This window comes from Pseudophryne corroboree, chromosome 5 (assembly GCF_028390025.1).
Source record: "Pseudophryne corroboree isolate aPseCor3 chromosome 5, aPseCor3.hap2, whole genome shotgun sequence".
Taxonomy (NCBI): Eukaryota; Metazoa; Chordata; class Amphibia; order Anura; family Myobatrachidae; genus Pseudophryne; species Pseudophryne corroboree.
In genome coordinates this window covers 452,565,291-452,579,367 of record NC_086448.1, presented here as the reverse complement: position 1 = coordinate 452,579,367, position 14,077 = coordinate 452,565,291, and the positions used below count along the sequence as shown (strand labels likewise).

At 46.2% G+C, this 14,077-nt stretch overlaps 1 protein-coding gene across 2 annotated transcripts in view; it reads left to right on the top strand.

Moving 5' to 3' along the window:
- GABBR2 (gamma-aminobutyric acid type B receptor subunit 2) overlaps positions 1–14,077 on the top strand; it is a 1,221,295-nt gene that overhangs the window by 303,903 nt on the left and 903,315 nt on the right. Inside the window, exon 1 of one of the 2 annotated variants that reach the window (XM_063922931.1) lies at positions 12,998–13,050. The exons of the other annotated variant lie outside the window; for it this stretch is intronic. Coding sequence (XP_063779001.1) covers positions 13,029–13,050 — 22 coding nt within the window. The 5' untranslated portion in view covers positions 12,998–13,028. Of the gene's footprint in view, positions 1–12,997; positions 13,051–14,077 lie in introns of those variants that run through there. 2 annotated transcript variants of the gene reach the window in all.

Sequence of the window (14,077 nt, the reverse complement as noted above, 5' to 3'; positions counted from 1 at the left end):
GATCTGTTTGCAACAAACTGGCCCCCACTCATGACCTTTTAATTTCCAACTCCCTGCTCCTCCTGGCCATTACAGAAACCTGGATTACTCCCTATGACACCACTTCTCCTGCTGCTCTCTCAGCTGGGGGCCTCACGTTCTCACACACACCCTGACCCGGGGGTCACCATGGGGGTGGTGTTGGGATTATTTTACCCTCAAGCTACACATACCAACTTATACTGTACCTCCAGAACCATCCCTTACATTCTCTGCATTTGAGGTCCATGCAATACGCCTCTACCAAACTACTAATCTTTGAGTTGCTGTCATTTACCGTCCTCCTGGCATTTTCTCCAAATTCTTCAACAACTATGCTTCCTGGCTACCTCACTTACTCTCTTCTGACATTCCCTCCATTATTCTAGGTGATTTCAACATCCCTATCGATAACCCCACAAAATCACCTGCCTCTAAACTCCTTAACCTCACCTTTTCACTTGGTCTCTCCCAGTGGACCACCTCACCCTCCCATGTGAACGGGAGCTCACTGGATCTGGTTTTCACTCACCGATGTGATATTTCTGATTTCTCCAATTCCCCTTTTCCTCTCTGACCATCACCTGCTCTCTTTCAACTTATCTATCTCTGCTTCCCCATCTCTCCCTCCTAAGGCTACCATCACTAAGCGTAACATTGAGGCTATTGACACCTCATCCCTATCCTCCCTGTTGACTCACTTCTCTCTCCTCTTCTCTCTCTCACATGCCCTGAACAAGCCACATCCCTATACAATGCATCTCTTACTTCTACCCTTGACTTTGTTGCTCCGCCAACCACTATTCACCCTCGCAGATCAACACCTCAACCCTGGCACACCAAATGCACCAGATATCTTCAAAAATGCTCATGTACTGCCGAGCGACGGTGGAGGAAATCACGCTCTAAAGCAGACTTCCTCCATTTCAAATTTATGCTCTCATTCTTCAGTACTGCCCTTTCCCTCACTAAACAATCATACTTCAAAATCTTTATCTCTACCCAGTCTTCCAACCCCCGGCGCCTTTTTTTCACTGTTAACTCCCTCCTCTGCCCACCACCACCTCCTCTCCCTTCCTCATTGTCTGCTCTTCACTTTGCCACTTATATCACATCCAAGTTTGACTCCATACGTCAGGACATCACATCCCACCAGACCAGCAACCAGCCACCACCCATCCCTTGCCACCCCTCCCCTTCCCTCTTACCAACTCTGACATCTTTCTCCCATGTATCTGGCGAGGAAGTCATGTCCCTCATCCATTCCTCTCCCCCCACAACCTCTCCACTTGACCCTATCCCCTCCCACCTCCTCTTCTACCTTTCTCCTTCTGCCTGTTCCCATCTTGCCCACCTTCTTAATCTCTCCCTCTTATCAGGCACTGTCCCCTCTGCCTTCAAGCGTGCTCTTGTCTCCCCTATTCTTAAAAAAACCTACCCTTGATCCAAACACACTCTCCAACTATCGACCCATCTCTCTCCTCCCTTTTGCCTCCAAACTTCTTGAGCGTATTGTTTATAATCGCCTCACTGCCTTTCTTTCCTGTCACTAACTGCTTGACCCATTGCAGTCTCATTTCCATTCTCTCCACTCCACTAAAACTGCCCTCACAAAAGTCTGCAATGACCTCCATGCAGCCAAATTCTACTCTCTGCTTATTCTTCTTGACCTCTCTGCTGCTTTGACACTGTGGCCCACCCTCTCCTTCTGCAAATCCTTCACTCTCTTGGTCTGCATGATACTGCCCTCTCCTGGCTGTCCTCCTACCTCTCTGATCGTTCCTTCTCTGTCTCCTCTCATGATGCTTCCTCCCCACCACTTCCACTAACTGTTGGTGTCCCCCAAGGCTTTGTTCTTGGTCATCTCCTTTTCTCTCTCTATACGTCCTCTTTAGGTGAATTCACTAGCTCTTTTAACTTCCAATACCACCTCTATGCTGATGACACTCAAATCTACCTTTCCTCCTCTGATCTCTCCACGGCTCTCCTCACTCGTACCTCCAACTGTCTTTCTGCTATCTCTTCCTGGATGTCCCAGCACTTTCTTAAACTCAACATGTCTAAGACTGAGCTGATTATCTTCTCACCCTTCTGCACAACCTCACCTAGCACAATCTCATTATCCATTGATGGCACGACTATCTCCTCTAGCCCCAAAGTATGCTGTCTTTGCGTAATCCTTGACTCCTCCCTCTCCTTCAAACCATACATTCAGCACCTCTCACAAACCTTTCATTTTCATCTCAAAAACATTTCCAGGATCAGACCTTTTCTCACCCAGGATGCCACTAAGATCATTATTCACTCACTGATTATTTCCAGACTGGACTACTGTAATCTTCTCCTAACTGGCCTCCCTGACAATTACCTCTCTCCACTCCAATCCATCCTCAATGCTGCTGCCCGGCTCATCTTCCTCACCAAACGCACTACATCTACCTCCCCTCTCCTACAGGCCCTTCACTGGCTTCCCTTCCCTTTCAGAATCCAATTCAAACTTCTCACACTCACTTACAAAGCACTCACCAACTCCTCTCCCATTTACATCTCTGACCATATCTCCTTTTACTCTCCCATCCGTCCTCTTCGCTCTGCTAATGCACACCGTCTCTCCTGTCTTCTGATTACTTCCTCCCACTCCTATCTCTAAGATTTTTCACGTGCTGCTCCCTTTCTCTGGAATTCTTTACCTCTCCCCGTCAGACTCTCCACCTCTCTACAAAACTTCAAACAGGCTCTTAAGACCCACTCTTTACCAAACCCAGCCAAATCTCATCCTAACACTCTGTTCCACGCTCTCTATGTACCCCATCTGTGTCACCCCTGTCTGTCTACCCCTCCCCTTAGAATGTAAGCTCTCATGAGTAGGGCCCTCTTTCCTCATCTGCTTATCCTTTTCTTACTTTAATAATCCTCAACTGCCCAAATTCCGCAGTTTTTGGCCACCTTGGAACTTATCTCTGTCGTTTACTGGTGTAGGTATGCTTAGTTACCCTGTACTTGTCCTAAATTGTCTTTAACTGTAAGTCACTGTTTTCCTGTTATGATTATGTGCATATGTACTCTGTAATTGAGCACTGCGGAACCCTTGCGGTGCCATATAAATAAAGGATAATAATAATAAATAAAACACAGCATGATGTCATTACAAGCAGCTGTCAATTGTGGCAGTCACTCTGGACCTAATGTACATGTGGTTGGAATTGCAATCACTGCTGCCACCTTGGAAGCAGCAGTAATAGCGCTGTATCCTAATGCAGCAAGCAAGGCTGCCATAAGAAATTGTGGGGCCCGGGACTGACAAAACAGACACGGCCCCCCACTAATAAAACTAAGATTCTACCACACCACTCCACCACTATGTGATATCACACATCATGACGTTACATATAGGTGGAGCATTGCAGACCTGCAGGAATGATTCACCCTCTCTGCACATCAGCCCGCTGTTGTTACAGTACCTGTGCAGCTCTCCAGGTATTGGCGGTAATAGCCAGGGACGGGCCCCCCTCTCTATAAGGGCCCAGGACACCAGTCCCCGCAGCCCCCCCCCCCCCGATGGCTGCCCTGGCAGCAGGAGGCGTCTATTACAAGCAGAAGCCTTCTGCTGCAGTAGTGATCCAAGCTGTGTCCTAGGACGCAGCATTGGATCACTCAGTCACCATCAGGTGGCTTATGGCACCCATAGTGCCACGCAAGCTGCCGGCCACAGAGGTCAGGAAATCTTCCAACGATGGAGATCCCTAACCTCGTGCCTCACTTTTGAAACGGTGTCGACATGCCTATGTTTTCACAAATGGAGGCTGTCACCGCCCCCTTCCTGGCTCCTAGATGGCAGCAGACTGTTAATCACTGGCAGTCTCTTGCCGTCCTGCATGCTGTGTCGCAGGACCCATTTGCGCACGCACAGATCTGGTCCCGCACATGCACAAAGTACTGATAATCAGTACGTTGCGGCACAGGGCGCAACTCCAACCACATCTGAATTAGGCCAACTGTATGTTAACTATAAATTAATCAATGTGAACTAGAATAATCAAAACACTGTTAACCCTGTTATATTGTCATGTTTATTTCAGAATTCTGTCCTTTACAGCTTTGTGACCAAATGTACTGTATGTGCCAAACTATTATTATTTAGGCTTGATTAATATTTTCCATAATTTTGTGGTCCACTGAGTTCCAATATATTTTACATTGTTCAACCGTGTAATACTAATTGATATTCCAATTAATTGCTATATCCTTTTTGCAAAATATTTTTTCTCAGTGTCTAATCTAGTTATATGCATGGCAAAATAAAAGTCAGCAGGTAACCTAGATGGAATAAAGGGAATTTAGAGCTGTCTGTCTTCATCTTTGTCTTTGTCCTACGGGTATTAATTGTCTTGACATGAAATGAGCAGAATCTTTCACTCGGATTTCAGGCAACCTCAACAACACAGCATATAGAGTACCAATGTAAATGTCCCATTCATAACATATCCCAAGTGACCATGATCTATTACAAACACTAAACTGGTTTAATAATAGATAGGAAATTTAAGGGTACATTAACTTTTGTCAGTTGTATTGATATCCAAGGATAGGGTTTCTAGGAAATATTTATTTACAGCTACTGCATAGTCCAAGAGCAATCACCCAGTATATCAGTGTTGCTGCTGCTGTCGCTTACACTTCATAGTATATATCACAATGACTAATAAACATATTGTAGAATGTAAATTATTTTATAGGTACAGTAGGGATCACAGTTCACTGGCAGTGTTTGAAGTCATTATAATGAGTATAAAGTAGTGATGAGCGGGTTCGGTTCCTCGGAAACCGAACCCCCCCGAACTTCACCCATTTTACACGGGTCCGAGGCATACTCGGATTCTCCCGTATGGCTCGGTTAATCCGAGCGCACCCAAACGTCATCATCCCGCTGTCGGATTCTCGCGAGATTCGGATTCTATATAAGCAGCCGCGCGTCGCCGCCATTTTCACTCGTGCATTGGAAATGTTAGGGAGAGGACGTGGCTGGCGTCCTCTCCGTTTATTAATAATATTTGTGCTACTGCAGTGCTTATTGCTTAATTGTGGGGACTGGGGAGCAGCTGTATTATATAGGAGGAGTACAGTGCAGAGTTTTGCTGACCAGTGACCACCAGTATACGTTGTCTGCCTGAAAAACACTCCATATCTGTGCTCAGTGTGCTGCATATATCTGTGCTCACACTGCTTAATTGTGGGGACTGGGGAGCAGCTGTATTATATAGGAGGAGTACAGTGCAGAGTTTTGCTGACCAGTGACCACCAGTATACGTTGTCTGCCTGAAAAACACTCCATATCTGTGCTCAGTGTGCTGCATATATCTGTGCTCACACTGCTTAATTGTGGGGACTGGGGAGCAGCTGTATTATATAGGAGGAGTACAGTGCAGAGTTTTGCTGACCAGTGACCACCAGTATACGTTGCCTGCCTGAAAAACACTCCATATCTGTGCTCAGTGTGCTGCATATATCTGTGCTCACACTGCTTAATTGTGGGGACTGGGGAGCAGCTGTATTATATAGCTGGAGTACAGTGCAGAGTTTTGTTGACCAGTGACCACCAGTATACGTTGTCTGCCTTAAAAACACTCCATATCTGTGCTCAGTGTGCTGCATATATAATATCTGTGCTCACACTGCTTAATTGTGGGGACTGGGGAGCAGCTGTATTATATAGGAGGAATACAGTGCAGAGTTTTGCTGACCAGTGACCACCAGTATACGTTGTCTGCCTGAAAAACACTCCATATCTGTGCTTTGTGTGCTGCATATATAATATCTGTGCTCACACTGCTTAATTGTGGGGACTGGGGAGCACCTGTATTATATAGGAGGAGTACAGTGCAGAGTTTTGCTGACCAGTGACCACCAGTATACGTTGTCTGCCTGAAAAACACTCCATATCTGTGCTCAGTGTGCTGCATATATCTGTGCTCACACTGCTTAATTGTGGGGACTGGGGAGCACCTGTATTATATATAGGAGGAGTACAGTGCAGAGTTTTGCTGACCAGTGACCACCAGTATACGTTGTCTGCCTGAAAAACACTCCATATCTGTGCTCAGTGTGCTGCATATATCTGTGCTCACACTGCTTAATTGTGGGGACTGGGGAGCAGCTGTATTATATAGGAGGAGTACAGTGCAGAGTTTTGCTGACCAGTGACCACCAGTATACGTTGTCTGCCTGAAAAACACTCCATATCTGTGCTCAGTGTGCTGCATATATCTGTGCTCACACTGCTTTATTGTGGGCACTGGGGACCACCTGTATATTATATAGGAGGAGTACAGTGCAGAGTTTTGCTGACAGTGACCACTAGTATATATAGCAGTACGGTACGGAAGGCCACTGCTCTACCTACCTCTGTGTCGTCAAGTATACTATCCATCCATACCTGTGGTGCATTTCAGTTGTGCCAGTATATATAGTAGTAGGCCATTGCTATTGATACTGGCATATAATTCCACACATTAAAAAATGGAGAACAAAAATGTGGAGGTTAAAATAGGGAAAGATCAAGACCGACTTCCACCTCGTGCTGAAGCTGCTGCCACTAGTCATGGCCGAGACGATGAAATGCCATCAACGTCGTCTGCCAAGGCCGCTGCCCAATGTCATAGTAGAGAGCATGTAAAATCCAAAAAACAAAAGTTCAGTAAAATGACCCAAAAATCAAAATTGAAAGCGTCTGATGAGAAGTGTAAACTTGCCAATATGCCATTTACGACATGGAGTGGCAAGGAACGGCTGAGGCCAGAGCTGGATTAAGACATTGGGGGGCCCGGGGTACTTAAGACATTGGGGGCCCTGAGGTCTAAAACTAAAGTTATATATATATATATATATATATATATGATATACGCTGTATCATTTGAACAAGGGGAGTATCGGGTAGTTTGAATATATATATATATATATATATATATATATATACAGTACCCATATATATTTATACATATATATATATATATATATATGCACACATATATACATATACACAAATATATTTTTATATATATATATATATATATATATATATATATATCTACAATAACACACACATATATATATATATACACACATATATATATATATACACCCGCACATACATACATACATATGGATTGGGTCTTATATGCCGGCGGTCAGAATACCGACCGCGGCATCCCGATGGTGAGAATCCCAACAGGAGCAAGGTTTTATATTCCTTTCCCTAATTTCCCCCTAACCCTCACTTTCCGCAGCCTAAACCTAACCCTCCCACACCCCCGCAGCCTAACCCTCCCGGGAGGTGCCTAACCCTAGTCCCCTTTCCCGCAGCCTAAACCTACCCACCCCCCCACATACAGTGTGCATATATATATATATATATATATATATATATACATACACACAAATTGAATGCATACCTAAGAGGAAAAAAAATCAATAAATCCTTACTAATAGGGCAGTGAGTGCCTGAAGGTTCCTCTCTGTCTCTCCAGTCTCCACCCGGCCAGCACACATCCACAGTCCACAGCACAGACTCCACACTTCCAGGGAGCTTCCTTCTTCTCTACAGCCTGCGTGCTCAGCCAGTCACTGAGACGCAGGCTGCAGCTTACCATCCTATTGGGCGGCTGAGCCGTCACTCAGCGAGAAGCCCAGCCAGCTCTGCAGCGACGGGGGCTCTGAGTATGACCGCTGGGCTGTCAGTGGGGAGGGGAGCACATCGGCGCGGATCGGATTAGAGATCCATTCTGGCGGGTGGCAGGGGGCCCTTTCAGACAGGGGAGCCAGGGGTACTTACCCCCGGAGCCCCCCCCTTAATCTGGCTCTGGCTGAGGCCCTGGCCTATGTTCATGGCTAGTGGTTCAGATTCACATGAGGATGGAAGCACTCATCCTCTCACTAGAAAAATGAAAACACTTAAGCTGGCAAAAGCACAGCAAAGAACTGTGCGTTCTTCTAAATCGTCTTCCACCATTTGCACGCCCCCTGCAAGTGCTGGAAGGAGCACCCGCAGTCCTGTTCCCTGATAGTCAAATTGAAGACGTCACTGTTGAAGTACACCAGGATGAGGATATGGGTGTTGCTGGCGCTGGGGAGGAAATTGACAAGGAGGATTCTGATGGTGATGTGGTTTGTTTAAGTCAGGCACCCGGGGAGACTCCTGTTGTCCGTGGGACGAATATGGCCATTGACATGCCTGGTCAAAATACAAAAAAAATCACCTCTTCGGTGTGGAATTATTTCAACACAAATGCGGACAACAGGTGTCAAGCCGTGTGTTGCCTTTGTCAATCTGTAATAAGTAGGGGTAAGGACGTTAACCACCTCGGAACATCCTCCCTTATACGTCACCTGCAGCGCATTCATCATAAGTCAGTGACAAGTTCAAAAACTTTGGGCGACAGCGGAAGCAGTCCACTGACCACTAAATCCCTTCCTCTTGTAACCAAGCTCCTGCAAACCACACCACCAACTCCCTCAGTGTCAATTTCCACCTTACACAGGAAAGCCAATAGGCCTGCAGGCCATGTCACTGGCAAGTCTGACGAGTCCTCTCCTGCCTGGGATTCCTCCGATGCATCCTTGAGTGTAACGCCTACTGCTACTGGCACTGCTGTTGTTGCTGCTGGGAGTCAATCAGCATCCCAGAGGGGAAGTCGGAAGACCACTTGTACTACTTCCAGTAAGCAATTGACTGTCCAACAGTCCTTTGCGAGGAAGATGAAATATCACAGCAGTCATCCTGCTGCAAAGCGGATAACTCAGGTCTTGTCAGCCTGGGTGGTAAGAAACGTGTTTCCGGTATCCACCGTTAATTCAGAGGCAACTAGAGACTTGATTGAGGTACTGTGTCCCCGGTACCAAATACCATCTAGGTTCCATTTCACTAGGCAGGCGATACCGAAAATGTACACAGACCTCAGAAAAAGAGTTACCAGTGTCCTAAAAAATGCAGTTGTACCCAATGTCCACTTAACCACGGACATGTGGACAAGTGGAGCAGGGCAGACTCAGGACTATATGACTGTGACAGCCCACTAGGTAGATGTATTGCCTCCCGCAGCAAGAACAGCAGTGGCGGCACCAGTAGCAGCATCTCGCAAACGCCAACTCGTTCCTAGGCTGGTTACGCTTTGTATCACAGCTTTCCATAAGAGGCACAAAGCTGAAAACCTCTTACGGAAACTGAGGAACATCATCGCAGAATGGCTTACCCCAATTGGACTCTCCTGGGGATTTGTGACATCGGACAACGCCAGCAATATTGTGCGTGCATTACATCTGGGCAAATTCCAGCACGTCCCATGTTTTGCACATACATTGAATTTGGTGGTGCAGAATTATTTTTAAAATGACGGGCGTGCAAGAGATGCTGTCGGTGGCCCGAAGAATTGCGGGCCACTTTCGGCATTCAGCCACCGCGTGCCGAAGACTGGAGCACCACCAAACACTCCTGAACCTGCCCTGCCATCATCTGAAGCAAGAGGTGGTAATGAAGTGGAATTCAACCCTCTATATGCTTCAGAGGATGGAGGAGCAGCAAAAGGCCATTCAAGCCAGGTCATTCCCCTCATCAGGCTATTGCAGAAGAAGCTGGAGACATTGAAGGAGGAGCTAAAACAGAGCGATTCCGCTAGGCATGTGGGACTTGTGGATGGAGCCCTTAATTCGCTTAACCAGGATTCACGGATGGGCCAGGTGTTTGTGTCGGCCACTTGTGTTGCTTAGCTTAGTCACACAGCGACCTTGGTGCGCCTCTTTTTTTCTTTGCATCATGTGCTGTTTGGGGACTATTTTTTTGAAGTGCCATCCTGTCTGACACTGCAGTGCCACTCCTAGATGGGCCAGGTGTTTGTGTCGGCCACTTGTGTCGCTTAGCTTAGTCACACAGCGACCTTGGTGTGCCTCTTTTTTTCTTTGCATCATGTGCTGTTTGGGGACTATTTTTTTGAAGTGCCATCCTGTCTGACACTGCAGTGCCACTCCTAGATGGGACAGGTGTTTGTGTCGGCCACTTGTGTCGCTTAGCTTAGTCACACAGCGACCTTGGTGCACCTCTTTTTTCTTTGCATCATGTGTTGTTTGGGGACTATGTTTTTGAAGTGCCATCCTGTCTGACACTGCAGTGCCACTCCTAGATGGGCCAGGTGTTTGTGTCGGCCACTTGTGTCGCTTAGCTTAGCCATCCAGCGACCTCGGTGCAAATTTTAGGACTAAACATAATATTGTGAGGTGTGAGGTGTTCAGAATAGACTGAAAATGAGTGGAAATTATGGTTATTGAGGTTAATAATACTATGGGATCAAAATGACCCCCAAATTCTATGATTTAAGCTGTTTTTGAGGGTTTTTTGTAAAAAAACACCCGAATCCAAAACACACCCCGAATCCGACAAAAAAATTTCAGGGAGGTTTTGCCAAAACGCGTCCGAAAAAACGCGGAACCGAATCCAAAACCAAAACACAAAACCCGAAAAATTTCCGGTGCACATCACTAGTATAAAGTATAAACTCATACATCTCTGACATCACACAGCAGGCAATAGCTTCAAGCCATTCCATTTACTGCTTTTGTCCTCTTTCTCATAGATCACAGCTGACTAGATTAGATTACTCCAACTTCAATTCTCTGCATATTGCATATAGATTGATGCACATAGCACTTTAGGGTTCCCACCCAGGAAAAAATGGAGAGAGATACTTTGCATCAAGGGTCTTGTCAATCCCCCTTCTCACTATCATGTCTGACCCAATCACCCCCCATATCATCATATCCCCCATCAACGCCCCCGACTGTCACCTCCCTTACCTATGCCCATATTATGCCACACAGTAGTTCTGCCAATTCATATTAAACTGGATGGTGTATTTTACATGGTATGTGTACAACTCACTGCACTTCTCCTTCCTCAACTACTCTAAGAATGGAGATTAAGGTGCCAAGTATAGTACGGCTGCTGCCAGGGGCGTTTTAAGAGAGGAGGGCCCGCGCCTTTTTCCCAGGGACATCTCCAGTGTGCATGCGCAAATCACCTTGAAATGGCCGCTGTAGACATTTTCCAAGTGATTTGTGTCCACACTGCAGGGCTGCCGCTGCAGGATTCTGAAGGGCTTAGTATAATATATGGGTGCAGGGTGTGCCGTGTGTGCCCCCTTGGACCCAGGGACCCCGTGTGCACCACACACACACTAATATCCACAGAAATGAAGTCCTACATTAAGGTGTACCTGGCACACCCTGAACCCTATGTTTGTATACAGTATGTATGCTCATAATGTTGTTATAGGTTTATGGTTATATAGGATTATTATAGCTTTAAATAACATTGTTATGTATGCCAAATTAAAGCTTGCCTAGACAACTGACATTCAGTATCTAGGATCTGAGCTTCTTGATCTATTATATCTCAGTGAACGCTGCATACATATAGGATGCTCATGGTGTTTGAAAGTAACTTAGAATACTTTGTTATCGTACATGTTATGATGTTACCTTAGTCATCTGGAATTTAGGCAGTGCTGTGGCTTCTTGTCGTGAACCCAACACCCTCCCACCCCCCCCTGCTTAGCACAGAAACCACCTTCTCCCTCTACAGTACTTACCCCATTCCCGGTCCTCCTCTCCTAGGTCTGTCTCAGTGGCCCTGGAGAGGTGGTGGAACTCATTTACCCAGACACTGACTCCCCCCCCCCCCACACACACACACATATTAAGCGGAGCCAGGGCCAGTGCTAGTGTTTTTTGAACCCACCTGCAAACTATACATTAGTACCCTAAATACCATACTTTATAATGTGACATTGATCTCACAAAGAAGCAGTGTGGTCACATAATAGTACCTCCAATGTAACTTACACCACACAGTAGCACAATATTATTCATATTACACCCCATTTAGTGCCCCTTATTCAGGTTATGTCACTTACAGTAGTATTTCCCTTTATTCACATTGCACTACACCATGGTACCTTCTATACATGTTATGCCACACAGTAGTGCTCCTTATATACAATGCCCACAGGAGTGCCCCTTATACACAGCTTCCTCACTCTCTTGTCCCTCCAGCATCCTCTCATCTTGTCTTCAAGATGCACAGAGCCCGCTCCTCTTCACTTCAGCAGAGACAACATGACATAACATACACCATGCTGGAAAATGAAGCCACTGGGAGGGGATGAATGCTGTCTAACAGACACAGCGTGTGTGAGTACCAGGAGGGGTGGGCTGTAAATGGAGGAGAACCATGGAGCCACCAGCACCTGAGTAAGAAGGAGGTGGCTGCAGTTCATCAGTAACACTAGCGCCGCCTGCATCATCTATTGACGTAGGTGATGGGGAAGGTTTTCTGTTGGAATTACTGTGCAGCACAATGGAGGTGGTGGAACTAGTTCCCCCTACCATTACAGGTGGTGGAACTCAGTTTCACCTCGTTCCCCCTCACTTTAACTCCTGGTCTCATCTCCCCAGCAGTTTCCACTCTGCACACATGAGGAGACAGCACATATCTTCTGAAATTGTTATAGAGTTCCTGATACACAATACGATGCCCAGTAGATGAAATGCTGTGTTTGTTTCTAATTAGATGAGATGGGGATGGTCAAATTGGACAGAACCCACCTCTTAGTATTGTTGTACCATAATCACATATACATTATTATTATTATTATTACTACTACTACTACTACTACTACTACTACTACTACTACTACTACCACCATTAGTAGAAGTAGTAGTAGCAGTTTATTACCCCAGTATATGAAGGACTGCTTCTGACAATGAGCACCGCATTACAGCATATGTGCATGTCATTATTACACAGGCAGTCCGGGGACTGCAAATTCCAGCAGCCTCTGCAGTTGCACAAAATGTCAGGAGGAGGTCACATGAGCGGTGTCAGCTGGTAAGGGCAAGTGACAGTGAGAGACTAGTAACTGACTTTGTAACTGCTTCTGTACCTGCTGTCAGCTGTGCCACACGCCATGCTGCGGTATGCGACAATAGGTATTAGTGCTAGTAATATCAGCTCCCTGTATAAAAGTCTTTTTTGTACTTACCTGAATTTCAGTTACCTAAATTTCAATTAGACCTTTCAAAGGGGACAGTACTTACATGATGTCAATCAGCAGGAATAAGGACATATACATACACATAGACTAGTCTCTTGAAGAGAACCATATCTCATTTATGAGTGAGAGATTGACAGTTATAGGTATTTGTTGACCAGATAAATATATATCTGCAGCATCTTTACCATATTTAGGGGCATATTTGTCAAAATCCGCATAGCAGATGCAGATGAAATGTGATAAAATGGGATGTGATAAATTCACCCCAATCCACAATACGATAACTGAGTCCAATGGACACACAAGCAGGGTGTAAAAAAAAAACAAATATAAAAAAAAACCAAAAACATACTCACCTGTCCAGGGAGCCTGTGTCTGCTGCTCCGGTGATCGCTGCCGGGCACCGGGTCCCCTATATGCTGCAAGGTGACCCCGGTGCAGTAAAGTGACGCTGCAAAGCGGCAGCGTACTTTACAGTACTGGGGGTCACCGCTGCACACATGAGCCGGTGCCCGGCAGCCCAGCAGGAGCAGCGCGGACCGTCTCCATGGACTAGTAAGTAAATTGACCTGTTAGGGGTGGGTCCTCGGCGCGGGGCTAGTCTCGATGGGGGGGTCGACCGGGCGGTGGTAGTAGCGGCGATGTTGGTGGGGCGGCGCATGCGCAACAGGACATCGGGTTATTTTTAAATGAAAAATACCCAGATGATACTGCGGAGGGTCATCGCAAGGACAGAGCTTGACCGCAAGCTCTCTCCTTGCATGCGATAATTGATACATCCCTGTGATGTAATCAATTATCGCATTGCGAGTTTGGGCGATTTTATCACCTGTCATCCGCATCCTGGATGCAGATGGTGATAAATAGGCCCCTTAATCATAATTGTGTTGAAAATGAGTGTGTACAGGCATGAGGATGTAGCAGAGTTTCTGTACACACCAGTGGATGCCTTACAACTACAA